The following is a 13882-nucleotide window of genomic DNA, read 5'->3' as shown; positions in this document are numbered from 1 at the left end:
CTACCCTGCCCCCAGCCCTATTCTAAGAAAAGCTCTATGAGAAGAAAGTCCGCAGGTGCCTGACAGTTGCTGCCAGCCCGCCCCCCCCAACCTCCCAGCTGACAGGATGTGGATTTCTGTTAACTCCACTGGCCTGTGTCCTGCCTCACAAGCACCCACCGATCACTTCTCCATTTGTGTGTGTGTGTGTGCATTCTGAAGCCTTTCAGAGGAGGGACAAGCAGAGATGAACTGGGTGGACCAGTGGTCCGGGGGCTGGAACTTGGTGGCCAAGCCAGCACTGCTAGGGTTAGGGCACTGCTCCTCAGTCCCTGCCTTCCATTGAGGTGTTCTGCCTCTGCTTTTCCATAGAACCAGCCACTCCCTCTCTTACTTAAGTCACTGGCAAAAAACTCCATTTACTGAGCACTTACTCTGTACCAGGCACATTGACGAGGGGCCATAGACAAATTCCAAGTTCCGACTGAGCTGGCTCTACTGCAGGAAGCACTAGGTCCTGTGGTAACCTGGGGGGCTACAGGAGGCTTCCCAGAGCAGGTGAGGTGTGGCAGAGTCTAGAAGGATGGCAGATCTGCCGCCCAACTTCTCTTCCAAGTGTTGGCAAGCAAAGATGCCATTTGGCTGGCTAGCACACACCCAAGCCAAGCCGTGGTGTTGCAGTCAGCCTCCTGTGCTGGACAAAGAATAAGCAGACTAAAGACAATACCTTTGAATTATGGTGTTGGTGGACAGCATTGAATATACATGCTCTTCCAGAAGGAGAAGTGACAAAGCCGTCTATGAAGAGGTAGCAGTCAGAATAATGCTTGGAAGCCAGGATGATGAATTGGTGCATTGGACGTCATCAGGAGGACCAGCCCCTGCTGAAGGACCTCAGGCTTAGGAAAACAGAGGGTCAGTGAGACAGAATGATCCTCGAGAAGATGAATGGATACCGTGGCTGCTAGATGGGGGTTCAGACATGACAATGCTTGTGCGGAGGGCATGGGACTGGGCAGTATTTTGTTCTGTTGTCCAGAGGGGTCACCGTGAGTCAGCACTGCCTTGGTAGCACCTAGCCACAGCAGTGGGGTGCTAGGAGTTACCTGTGCAGAGAAGAGAAATGTGTACTCAGAGCAAGAGGATGCAGGTGGCATGTCATACATGGCCACTTCACTATCAAATGCACTCTCAGGAAATGGCCAGAGGAGGCTAGTGGGCTTGGCAGGAGCAGGTCGCAGTGGTCCTTGGGTCATGTGGAGGCGTTTGGACTTGCTGACACGGAAGGCTTTGAAACAGCAAGGGGAAGCAGTTGGGAGCGTGGGTTGGAGGCCCTAGTCTGGAAATAGTTGTGATCTATCAGGTGAGCTGTGAGGAGGCTATCCACTGGACTCCAGCAGGGGTCTAGGAAAGGAAGCCGGGACTGTCAGACAATTAGAATCAAGACATCTTGGAGAGCCATTGAAGGGGTGCAAGGAGAGAGAGGGAGGAGTCTGGGGTGACTGTGCATGCCAGTCTTCCAAGACACAAAAGGAACATGAGGTAAAACAGGTTAGGGCAGCCATAAGTCCAGCTCTGGACAGGGAGAGTTGAAGGTGGGGCATTGAAGAGATAGCGGAGACAGATGGGTCATGAGCTGGAACTCAATAGAGAGGGCTGACCATGAATCTGACATTCTGAATCAAGGCTAGGGATTGTGAACTCCAGTTTACAGATAAGACCCAGAGAGGCCAAGCTGCTGCCCCCAGTCACACAGCTGCAGAGCAAGGACTTGAGCTCAGGTCTCTGGGTTTTCAGCATTGTCTTAGCTGCACCCCCCAAGTCCAGTGCCAACTCCCCAGGAGAGTGCTGGCTCTCTGGAGTCGGGGGCGGTGGGCAGAAAGAAGCAAGTGTCTGAATTGGTTTGGGTCTCTTCCCCATGTGCCTTCTGCCTGGAATGTTGCTTCCCAGGAGCTTGCAGGCAAGGCTGTTTTTCCCCGGCTCAGAGCTGGGGAGAGAGAGATGCTTGTTTCGTGGTAACCACAGGCCCTCAGCTGACTCTCCCTGCCCTGTCAGCACTTTGGTGGTTGTCAACAAGTGATTTCAAAGAAGTGAGCTGAGGCCAGGCTCACAGAGGCTGCTCCCACGGGCACTCTTGCCCAGGCAAGCACTGGTGGGCACTGAGGTGGCTGGGGGCTGCCTACCTAGCAACCTTCACCAATGGCTGCATCTTCCATCAGACTTTGCAGGGAGCTGGGAGAGGTCTCAGATCAGTCTGAGATGTGACCGATGGGCTCCACTGTGCTAAACTAAAGCCAGCAGCCAGCGAAGGGGGAGAGATGGGACAGTGTGGACGGTGTTAATGCTCCATCTTCCTAAATCTGGGCACCAAGTTGGGGGTGATGAAAAGTCTATTGAGTATCTCCCCACCCCCTCTCTCCACGCACTCCCCAGCCTTCCTCACTCCTCTGAAACCTGTCCTCATGCTCCTGGTTGGAATACTCCAATTGAACTAATTGTCCTTCAGTCAGACAGCCACAAATCCCAGCTGTGTGGCTGGCACTGGACTAGGCCCGGGTGGGAAGAAACAGATGAACAAGACATGAACCCTGCCCTCTCGATCTCACAGCTGACAGGAAAACCAATAGCCCTGTCGTCAGTGCCAGTCTGCAGGGAGGTCCTCTGTGGCCAGAACCAAGTCAGGATTGCGGAAGTGGGTGGCTTTGGCGGCAGGTGCCAAAGGGGCTGGGCTTCCTTCTGGCAGAGAAGGATGGAGGGGTGACCAGGCAAAGACCCAGTCAGAAAGGGCTGGGCATGCATAGGCCAGAGCCAGTCAGCCGACCCAGAGGGTGGTAAGCTGGGAGAGAAACCTGCAGAGGCAGGTGGGAGCAGTTCATGGAGGCTGTGGGAGTCGGGTTAGGAGACGGGAGCTGAATGTGGTGGGCAGTGGGGAACCATGGAAGGTTTATGAGCTGGGGACTAGCAGACGCTGAGCTGTGCTTGAAGACGTTGATGGGGCCATGAGGAGAAATGCCCTGGCTGAGGGGAGGCGGAGGGAGGCCAGTTGCATGGTGGTTACCTTTTAGGCGGGGCTATTGGGGGTCAGGGGCAATGGTTGGAGGATCAGTTCTTGTGTGTGGTGGCTGGTGGTCTTCTAACCACCGCTCATCCCTCATCGGAGGTTGCTTCATCTCCCCCACTTCTCTTTTGTTTTCTGGGGTTCCCCAGTTTAAGCAAAGGAGGGGCTTCCACAAAACAGCCTCTCCTTCCTCCAGCTTCCTTCGCTCCTCCCGCCCACTACGTGCCCTCCGCTGGCTCTCAGCATTAGGGGAGCTTCTGCAAGGCACTGCCAGCAGACACCTCCTTTTGCCCTTCAGATGCCCACCCTCAGGGATCAGGGGCCACATCCATGAGTCGGAGAGGTAGCACTGGGGTGGCTTAGTCATTGCCTGGCACTCTGGGCCCTGTGAACGAACGGAGGGGCACACTGAGTCAGCCTTCAGACCCACCCAGAGAATTGCCAAGGGCTAGCATAGTCGGCCAACCCAGGCAGGCTCGGGTGTAGGAGATGGTACACTTGGGGCCCCCTGAGGTGGCATTCGGAGGGGGGAGAGCTGGGGTCTGGTTGTGGGCTGTTGTCCTCAGCTAGTGTTGGTGCTACAGAAACACACGAATGGTTTTAACAAACAAATGGATCCTCTCGACATCAGGGAGGCTAGCCGTCTGCAGGAGGTGGCCAGCTCCGGGGAAATGGGTTCCTTTCTGCTGGCTTCGGGAGAAAGTCCTTGACTCCATTTCATGACTGTGGAGCTTGGTGTCCCTTTGAGAGCATCCGTCTTCCCGTGGGTCTAGGACAGTGGCTCTCCACCTTCCTAATGCCGCGACCCTTTCATACAGTTCCTCATGCGGTGGTGACCCCCCCACCCATCAAATTATTTTCCTTGCGACTTCATCACTGTCATTTTGCTAGTGTTATGAATCGGACGACCCCTGTGGAAGGGTCGTTCGACCCCCAAAGGGCTCTTGACCCACAGGTTGAGAACCGCTTGTCTAGGAGGTTCTTTCTGTGCCTGGCTCTTCTCTCTTGGTGATGGTCCAGTCCCTTTGTCTCTTGCCAGCCACACCGGAGGAAACGCCCTTCACCTGGGATAGGGCTGCCACCTGACCCAATGGTGGAGGCCCACTCTACCCCCCTGAACTGATTGGCTGATCAGGGCAGCTCCCATCAAGGGCAGGGTTTCTTGGTGACATAGCTGCCAAATCCCATCATGACATACCTGCCAGCAGACCACGAGCCAGGTGGACACACATTCCAGGTGGACACAATTCAGTCCATAACAGGAGGCAGCTCCCTTAGTTTGGGGTGAGGAGCACTGCCTCTCATGAGTGCTTCGGAGTTTTCTCAGGGGGAGGAGGAGGAAAGAGTGAGGCAAGGAGACCATTTGCCTTATGTCTCAGGGGGCGCCCTGGACAGGTGGCTCCAGGTCACCATGATGTGAATAGCTCCTCTAGGGTCCAGTGCCCTATGAGGATTCCCAGGCTGGCATAGTGGGCCGCTAACCTCAAGGTCAGCGGTTTGAAACCACCTGTCCCTCTTCGGAAAAAAGATGGGGCTTTCTACTAAAGAGTTACAGTCTGGGAAACCCACAAAGGGGGGCGGGCAGCTCTACCCTGCCCTATAGGGTCACTGTGAGTGGCAGGGAGCTTCGTAAACCCCGCCCGCCGCCCGGGGCTGGAGGGGGAGGTGGTAGGAGGCGGAGTTCCGTGCTCCTGGCTCTGACCTGTGCCCTCTGAGTCCCCCAGCTCTGCCCCGCGCTGGTTCCGCAGGCGCCATGGGACAGCTGATTGCCAAGTTGATGAGCATCTTCGGGAGCCAGGGTACGTGGGGCTCCGGGCACCCGGCGACCTCTCTGATTTCCCTCCCTTTCGGGTCGTCGGGGTCGGAGAGAAGGGGACCTGGGCTCCGCAGGCTCCCCTGCCTCCTTCGGTGGGGGCCGGGGCCGGAGTCTGCGTTTGACAGGTCACTTCAAAGATGCTGGACCCTTCCAACCATTACTCCCCGGGGCTTGTGTCTGGAGCCCGTTGCGGAGGGCGCCCGTGTGTGTGTGTGTGTGTGTGTGTGTGTGTGTGTGTGTGTGTGTGCAGGAGCGGTTCCTTGGGTCCTGCTGGGGACGGGGCTCTCTCTTGGGAGCCCATGTAGGGGCACGGGGTCTGACCCTGCCCCTGCCCCCTCCCCTCACCCCCGGTTGCCGCCAGAGCACAAGGTCATCCTCGTGGGCCTGGACAACGCCGGGAAGACCACCATCCTCTACCAGTTGTAAGTGACTCTTGTGGGTGGGAGCTGGGGGCGGGGCCTTCCCGCCAGACTGACGGGTATTTGCACCAATCGCGGGGCTTCGCTCATTTGGGTGGGGGGGTTGTCCCTCGGTTCCTCTGGAAGCTGGGAGGCGTGACGGGGGTCGTGCTGGGGTGACCTTCCAGGTTAGTGGCCCCTCACCTGGCGTTCCACAGCTCCCGCCCCCGCCCCCACCCCCGCGGGGACCGGCCCCACCCGCGTCTCTCGTGTCTGCACCGCCCCCCCGGCCGCCCCCCGCTTTCCGAAGCCCTGCCTGCAGCGTCCTCCCTCCCCTGGCGGGCAAGGAGTCGGCGAGGCTGCAGCCCCCCGGCCCTCGGAGGCATCTTCTCCCCACCCTGGAGAGCCTCCTCTGAAGGGGTTTCTTTTCGAGAATAATATTTCCCCTGAAAAGGGAATCTATGTCAATGTTGGAACAAACCAACGAACAAAAAAACCCCACAAGACTGTCATGAAGTGGAAGTTTCTTTCTTACCCGAACTTCCAGTTTCCCTGCCCGGCTTCCCGCCTTTCCAACCTCCGGGAGAAGTCATTCTCGGGCAAGCCGTCCGCGCGTCTTCGTGTGATTCAAAGGACAGCCCGCCCGGCCGGTCACCCTTGTCTAGTCTCCCGTGGTCCTCACGCCAGCGCCCCATCATCCGAAGCTTCTTAGAAATGCAGAGTCCGGGCCCCCGCCAGGCCCCAGGTCAGAATCTGCATGTTTGCAGACTGGCTGGTGACTCAAGGGCATTTTAACTTTTCCTCTGTGCCACTGTCCCCCGACCCCGCAAACTCGGTGCCTACAGTAGCTTCCAAGTCATAGAACCAGAACCCCCCACAGGGCAGGGTGGGTGGCCCTGCCGGTTTCCAAGACTGCAGGTCTTCTTCGCAGTCTCGGATCTATCTGCACGGTCAACAATTTGAGAACCAATCGCTCCTAGGACGAGGATGGGGCTTTCCACTCCTGCAAAGAGTTTCATCATTTTAAAGGCGATTTAACCACGGGGGAGGGGAGGTTAGAGGAATGTTCTAAAAAAATTTTTTGGAATGTTCTAAAATTAATATGGGAATAATTGTACAATTCTCCTTGATATGATTGGCTGATGAAAGTGTATGCTTATGTAAAGTATGTGTCAATAAAACGGTTTAAAATTAAAAGAGAGTTACAATCTCCGAATCTCCCAGGGGCAGTTCTACCCTGTTTTGTAGTGTTGCTGTGAGGCAGCATTGACGCCATAGCAGTGAGTTTGGTTTTGGCTTTAAAAGTCTTTACAGAAGTGGAAAGCCTAGTCCAGTCTCCCTCAGAGCCGCTGTTGATTTCAAACGGGTGACCTTGCTATTATTAGCAGCTCGATGAGATGAGTGACCACTAGCCCACCAGCGCTCCGTGGCATCCCAGCCCTGGGCTTTACCTCATCTCCCTCCTCCCACCTCCCAGCAAGCACCAGCTCCTACCAGGTGGAGTTGGGCTGAGTTAGGGATGGCCCACCCTGGGAGTAGAGGGGTGGAGGCCAGGGTGAGGAGTGGCCGAGCTGACCTCGGGTACCCACTCCTCCCTCCCCAGCCTGACGAATGAGGCCGTCCACACGTGTCCCACCATCGGGAGCAATGTAGAAGAGGTCGTTCTGCGAAAGACCCACTTTCTCGTGTGGGACATAGGGGGACAGGAGGCTCTGCGCTCCACCTGGAGCACATACTACTCAAACACGGAGGTGAGCCAGGCGCCGGGGCTGGCAGCGCCCCCAAGGCAGCCGTGTGAACACTCACCCGCTCCGGGCTCAGTCCTCTCATCCGTGCAATGGGGCCCATCAGCATGATCTGGGGTGGCTGTGAGATTTAGGGGTAGGGGTAGGAGGGACTCCTTGCATCACAATGCCTGCTCACTTTGTGTTGAAAACTTCCTGGCCATGCTGGGGAGGGGATGGCCCTGTGGTCTTGAAAATCTGTTTTCTTATTCCGGCAGCGGGACAGTTCAGTGGTTTGATCCCTGGACTAAGACAGACCTGAGTTCAAAGTCCTCTCTCCAGTTGTGTGGTGGAGGGCACGCTGCTTAACCTGGCTGAGCCTCACGCTCCCTTTCTACAGTCGTGCCAGGTCTGCAGGGTGGGGATGAGGCCGGAATGACAGGGAATGTGGACCCAGGGCTGAGGTCAGCCTGCAGCCCAGTCAGGGCTTGGGCCATGGACCCTCTATGTGTGAATGGAGCTGGGAATGAAAATGGAATGAGATCCTGGGACTGGACAGTGTCTGCTGGGCAGAGGGCAGTGGGGGAGCATTGTGGGAAGGACACAAGCTCATGCTTCTGTGCTCTCTCCGCTGCCCAGTTCATCATCCTTGTGGTTGACAGCACAGACCGGACCCGGCTGCTGACCGCCAGGAAGGAGTTGTATCATATGCTGGCCCACGAGGTAAGGTTGAAATGAGGCCCAGGAGGCCAGCTGTGTGCCCTAGGGGTGTCTACTCAGTCTCTCTGGGCTTCGTTCTCGCTGCCCTGGCCTCTGAGAGAGTCCTGTCTCAGCAGCCTGAGTCAGGCTAGTTGGTCCCAGGGCAGGGCTGCAATGCCCTCACAATTGATCATGGAAGCCCGAGTTGCTGGTTCAAGACCTGACCCCACTTCTAACTCATTGTGGGACCCTGGGCAAGTCATTTGATGTCTCTTGTCCTCAGTCCTTCTTCAGTCATAAAGAACCTGTGCACATCTAACTCCATCTCACGAGCAGATGGCCCCTCCTCTCAGAGGGGAGGTGTTCCGTGAGCTGTCTTGGTAGAGTTGCTGCTCATGGAAGCCCTGTCCCACCTGGACAGGGTTTCTCTGCCGGGACTGCTGGGAGCCAGGGAGGTTAGAAGAAGGCAGAGAGAGGGAAGGGTGATCCTGACAGGCTGACTGCGGTTCGGCTCCTCCGCCCACAGGCTCTGCAAGATGCCTCCGTCCTGATCTTTGCCAATAAGCAAGATGTGAAGGATTCCATGAGCACCACCGAGATCTCGCAAGTCCTTACCCTCGACTCCATCAGAGACCACCCTTGGCACATACAGGGCTGCTGCGCCCTCACTGGGGAAGGGTTAGTGACTGCCCCGCCTGGACCCCCAGGGCCGGGCCCAACCCCTGGACGATGGACCGCCAACACCCTTCTCCTGTCTCTCTCCTGCCACATTCTGGCTCTGACATGACTCCTGGGCTGTGCCAGCATAGCACCTACTCGGAGTTGAGGGGTGGGGGTGGGGTTAAGCGGTGAGCCCCCCCAGGCTCCCTACTCGGCAGGGCTTGACTCCAAGGTGGAGAGAGGCAACACACCCCTCCTAACTCCCATAACGCCTGGGTGCTGGCAAGTGCTTTGAAGACAGTGAAACTGGACAGCAGTGACAGAGAGGGCCAGGGCTGGGGAGGGGTCTGAGTTAGCTCTGGTGGCCAGGGAAGAGCCACCAGTCTTAGGAGTTGACTTTCGAGCTAAGCCCTGAATGAAGAGGAGACAGATCAGCCAGACAGATCTCTCATCGGGAACCCCACACTCTTTCTGACCCCTCTTTTCCTCATCTCTAACCAGGAGGTGGTCCCTTCCTCTCAGAGTTTCTCAGAGATTCAGTGATCCAACTCATTCCCTCAACGTTTTTTGGGCCTTTTGTGCGTGTGCCGGGCGTGGTTTTAGACGCTGGGAATGCAGCAGAGAACAGCACAGATTCCAGTCCCTGCCTCTAAGAAGCTGACTTCCTAGCGGGCAGACAATACACAGGACAAATGGTAAAACAGAGAGTCAGTTAGTGATTGGTGCTAAGCAGGAAAATCAGGCTGGGACAGGACATTGGAAGTTTGCAGCAGGGCTGTGGTGAATTTGGATATGATGTCCGAGAGGGGCCTGGGGGGAGGTGCTTATGAAAGTCTTCCTGCTGAAGAGGGAGACCCTTTAAGTACAGTCAGCCCAAGGGATCACACAGTTTGATAGTGTCCCTGCCGCTTGGGTCAGGAGGAAACCCCAACCCACAGTCAGTTTAATTCAATTGGCATTCCCCCACGTGCCCCCATGTCCCAAGCACTGGGCCTGGCAAGGGCTGGGCTGACCCAGAGATGACCAAGACTCCATCCTGGCTTTGGGGTTGCCCGTGGTCTTGTGGGGCAGTGTGCCTATGGAGCAGTGCCCTCCGTGAGGGAGCGGATGGTGGAAGGGGCATTGGGGTTCTGCTCACATTCATTGCTAAGGGGCCCAGGAGGTTGGTCCTCCAGCCCCATTCGTCAGAGAAGCCCCTCCTGGACTCCCAGATGGCCAAAGGCCTCTCCTCCTCTCAACAGTATGTAGTCAAAGGACCATTTGCCAGACCATTGGTTTAATATTCATTGCTCCTGCAGGACTGTAAGCCATAGGGCAATCTATTTCCTGCACTCAGTAATCCCAGGCCCTCACGCAGTGATGTCTGATATGCAGCAAGGACTCCGTTTGTGGATGGGGTGACAGGATGGAATTTGGTGGCCCCGTCATTCAGCTCGGAGCAGGGACTGGAGGCACCCAAGCTATCGTCCCCATGGAGCACCCTGATGTCCTGTTTCTCCCTCCCCGCAGGTTGCCCGCTGGGCTCCAATGGATGCAGTCTCAGGCCACTGCCAACTGATGCCCCAGACCACGTCCAGCGAGAGATGGAGCGGGGTTTGCACGCACAATGGGGGTGGAAAACCCAAGGGACTATTTCTTATTTTCTTATGATTCTCTGGGGTGACCAGTGAGATGGCCATTCTCCTCCAACCCCTACCGAGGAGCGGGTGGCCTGCCCTGAAATGCTGCATCCGGACAGCAGAGCATGAGTCCTTTCTGCAGACCCCAGAGAGGCTGTTGGAGATGTGGAGGTTAGGGAGTGGAGGAGCCCCTACCCCTCAACCCGCTACCTCTCTGGAGGAAAAATGTGCGGGACATGTTGGGAGGCAGGGTAAGAATTCCTAGAATTCTGTCCCCCACCCTGGTGGCCCCTCCGTCATCTGTCCTATTCCCTCTGGGCAGAGGGGAGTCACCAATCACTGCATTCTGCAAGCCAGCCTCCTGCCTGATGGCACTCAGCTTTGGTTGTGGGCCAGGAAGTCCTCTGCTCCATCACATGGTCTCAGTGCTGTGGCCTCTGTGCCCCCACTGCTTCACACAGGGATCTCCCACAGGCTCCTCGGTTGACTCTTCTGTCTTGAGCTGTGTGAGATTCTCTGTGCCTGCTTCTGAGATAGCTCACTTGATACCCAGTGGAATGGCAAAACTGACCAATCCCTGAGTTAGAGTCCTCTACACCTATGTGCATGCTCCTACCTAGCCATTTGGTGGGAGGTTCAAAGATGAGGGGTAGAAGAGGCTCACACCAAATGATCTCACGTCACTGCAATATTGTATTAGGATTTTTATTAAGAAGTGTAATACATGCGGTTGGAAGCTGCTCACCTCTTACCTTGGCCTATCCTCCTCTCCCCAGTCCTCATCCTGCCTTTTGATGTGTGTGCAAGATGCTGCGGCAGGAAATAAACAACACCCCCCCTCACCCCCCCCCAAATGGGAGGGACCTGCCTCAGGGGTCCATCTGGGTAAGGTGGGCTAGGTTGGGGATGGCTGGCATCCAGTGTACCAGCACGGAAAGCTGAGGAGTCTGAGGTCTGCCTGGGCCCAGGAGAGGAAGTGGTTTCATTACTGACTCCTGGCAGAGAGGGGCAGAGACCCTGAGTGTTGGCAAAACCAATGAATTTTATGGCTGGGAGAGTATAAGGTCTACCTCTGTGTGGGGGTAGATCTCTGTGGTAGAACATTTGACTGCAGTTCAAGAGGTCTCCAGTTCAAATCTGCATGCCCCTTGTTGTTCTTTAAATAAATTGCATGTTTTCTTACTAGGAGTGAGTAATGCCATCACCTCCAAAGGTCTAGGATGGTCTTGAGGGGCAGAGAGGACCTCTCCTTCCCAAACAAGGTGTGGCCATCTGGGGGAGAGTCGGTGCGTGGATTCCTTAACCGTGATGTAATTATGTACCCTCAGGTGACCTTATGGAGGAAGAACTCAGAAATTGACTTCACCGCGTTCTGTGTTTTTCTGAACTAAATTATTTGGACACACAACGGGAACAAGGGGAAATTAATAACAAGAAACCAGCCGCCTTCAAATACTGATGCTTATTCCCTAATTTTACAGAAATTTGGTCTAACCGAAGTCTGTAGTTGTGTTGGGGGTATAGCTCAGTGGTAGAGCATTTGACTGCAGATCAAGAGGTCCCCGGTTCAAATCCGGGTGCCCCCTTGTTGTTCTTTGAACTTCGCTCGTGTTTTTGTGATTCTGTTGCCCACCTCTTAGCGGGAGAAGATGGAGAGTCCAGCCCTGACAGCGATCACCTTGGCAAGGGGCGGGTAGCCCTTGGCCCATCCACCTGCGTCTGTTTTTCTGTCTGTCGGGGGAGTGCAGGGAACACTGGTGTCCAGGAGTTGTGGGTTGCTCCTTCGCGGACAGGACAGACGATACAGGGACAGGGGACAAATAACACAGAGCTCGAGAAGGCAGCTGACCCCAGTGGCGGCCTGGGCAGGGACCGGACGACTCTTCCTCCGGAGGATGGCAGGATTTACAAGGACGGACTTGGGCTGGGGAAGGATGGCCGGAGAAGCCCGCGCGAGCGCGAGGGAGACGCCGAAAAGCAGCAGGCGGTCTCCCGCAGATTAGGTGAGGGGACTCGGCCCCAGGGAACATGCCCGAAGCGAGGAATCTTGAAGGAGCTCCACGGACTGCTTCGCCACCATCCCCAAAGGGCATTTTGCTTAGATCGCCAGCAGGACTTTTTAGTTTAAAGCTTTCAGGAGCAACGTGTGCCCTCGGCGAATATTCTTGTCACACGCTTTACATTTCTTGTAAAAACCCGGTTCTCCCGGCCACTTCCTTTTAAACACCTTGCTACGGCGCCTGCGCAGGAGTAGCCTTGAGAGGCTCCCTGCGCCAGCTGGCTAGCAGAGGGGGTATAGCTCAGTGGTAGAGCATTTGACTGCAGATCAAGAGGTCCCCGGTTCAAATCCGGGTGCCCCCTGGGGATTTTTTACGGAGGCTTTTAAGGTTCGTCATTGTTTCCAGCAACAAGTTAGGTTCTTTTAAACGCTGGTATTTCCTCCCCTCCCCCTAATTTCCTTTTGTGTTTCACAATTCCATGTTGACACCTCTGTCGCCCGTCTCAGGCAGGGAGGGAAGGCAAGAACCAGGGGAATTTTAAGTTTGCAGCCTCAAGCAAGAGGTGTCAGAAATGGCCGTTCTGGGACTCACCCCAGAGGGCTTCCGTGAGAAACTTGGGGGCGGGGTCTGGAAAGCTGTGCTTTAATATTTACTCCTTATGATTCTGATGCACGCTCACATTCCAAATACATTTTCAAGAAGTTACACGTCATTAGACAACGGGCACAAGCTGCCATCTCAGCCTGAACCCTTTCTTTGGACCTCCAAGAAGTAACTAGACATGAGCCCACGGGTCGGGGTCTGGAGTGGGGGACAGTGGGGAGGTCCCCCAAAGTGAACCCCATCCAACCCCCTCAAACCCCACTGCCGTCGACTCCCCGAACCGTGGGGCCAACCTCCAAACACGGGCGTTGCTTCCGCCTCGTGGCCCCTAGAGGGCATCACGGAGCCACGATGGGCGCCGTAGCCTGAGCGCCAGGATTTGAAGTCGCCACCCTGGCACTGAAACTAGACCTTCAAGAAGAACTCGCAAGCGGGTTTTGCCCCTTCACGCAGTAAGGGGATAACGAGCTCAGAGTTGGAGGAGGCCATCGCTGAGGCTGTGGGTCCCCAGAAAGGGATTCTGAGAAAGTGTGCGCCCTCCAGTCGGACCCCGAAATACAACAGAAAGAACAGGTTCTGCACGTCTGAGCCCATCGTCGCAGCAGCCACTGTGTCAGCTCGTCTTGTCAAGGGTCTTCCTATTTTTCGTTGCCCCCTGCTTCACCAAGCCTGGTGTCCTTTGCCAGGGACTGGTCTCTCCTGAGAATCTGGCCCAAGTACTTGAGACGAAGTCTCGCCACCCTCATTTCTAAGGGACTTGCTGGCTGTACTTCTTCTTCCAAGACAGATCTGGTTGTTTTCTTCTGGCACCCGTGGGGCTCTCAATATTCTTCGCCTGCACCCTAATTCAAATGCATCGATTATTCCTGTGGCCTGCCCAAGTGCCCCTTTTGGCCTTAGGACCAGGGATCCCTCTTCTCCCAGCCCTCGGGCCTCCTCCTGGGTAACCCCCACACACACACACACAACGTCCCTGCATGGCGGAAGCCAGGGTGCCCCCTCACCCTCACTCTCCCACCCAGCCGCCCAGCAGCACTTCCTTCTCCGGGCAAGCGAAGTAGGCCAGTGCAGGGAAGCAGCACCCCCGAGTCCTGACCTCATTCCCTGCTGTCTATTCCATCTCCTAAATTGCCGGTATTTTTATTCCGTCCTGTAATAATAATAATAATAATAATAATAATAATAATAATAATAATAATAATAATAATGAGGATCTCTCCCCAGAGCCGGCTACGAGGTGCTGCGGGGCAGGGTGAGGCTCTGGGCAGCCCTGGCGCCCTAGAGAGGGCTGCCTTCTTCGGGGTCCAGACCAGTTCAGGCCCGAGA

The 13882-nt window shown here is 55.8% G+C and overlaps 1 protein-coding gene and 2 non-coding genes across 3 annotated transcripts; all 3 read left to right on the top strand.

Annotated features, from left to right (window-relative positions):
• Nucleotides 1-4702: 4702 nt before the first annotated feature.
• On the top strand, nucleotides 4703-10071 carry ARL5C (ADP ribosylation factor like GTPase 5C). Its single transcript, XM_004707108.2, has 6 exons — nucleotides 4703-4836; nucleotides 5215-5275; nucleotides 6855-7002; nucleotides 7615-7698; nucleotides 8201-8352; nucleotides 9844-10071. The coding sequence occupies exons 1-6, from the start codon at nucleotides 4791-4793 to the stop codon at nucleotides 9890-9892; spliced, it is 540 nt and encodes a 179-aa protein (XP_004707165.1). The 5' UTR covers nucleotides 4703-4790; the 3' UTR covers nucleotides 9893-10071.
• A 1396-nt stretch (nucleotides 10072-11467) lies between these two features.
• Nucleotides 11468-11539, top strand: TRNAC-GCA. The gene has a single exon. It is a non-coding gene; the product is annotated as a tRNA-Cys (tRNA).
• A 703-nt stretch (nucleotides 11540-12242) lies between these two features.
• Nucleotides 12243-12314, top strand: TRNAC-GCA. The gene has a single exon. It is a non-coding gene; the product is annotated as a tRNA-Cys (tRNA).
• The last annotated feature ends 1568 nt before the right edge of the window (nucleotides 12315-13882 follow it).

This window comes from Echinops telfairi, unplaced genomic scaffold (genome assembly GCF_000313985.2).
Source record: "Echinops telfairi isolate 266 unplaced genomic scaffold, ASM31398v2 ScPeMD7_7458;HRSCAF=8496, whole genome shotgun sequence".
NCBI classification, from domain to species: Eukaryota; Metazoa; Chordata; class Mammalia; order Afrosoricida; family Tenrecidae; genus Echinops; species Echinops telfairi.
Note: the sequence above shows the minus strand (reverse complement) of the source record. Positions and strands in the feature narration are given on the sequence as shown.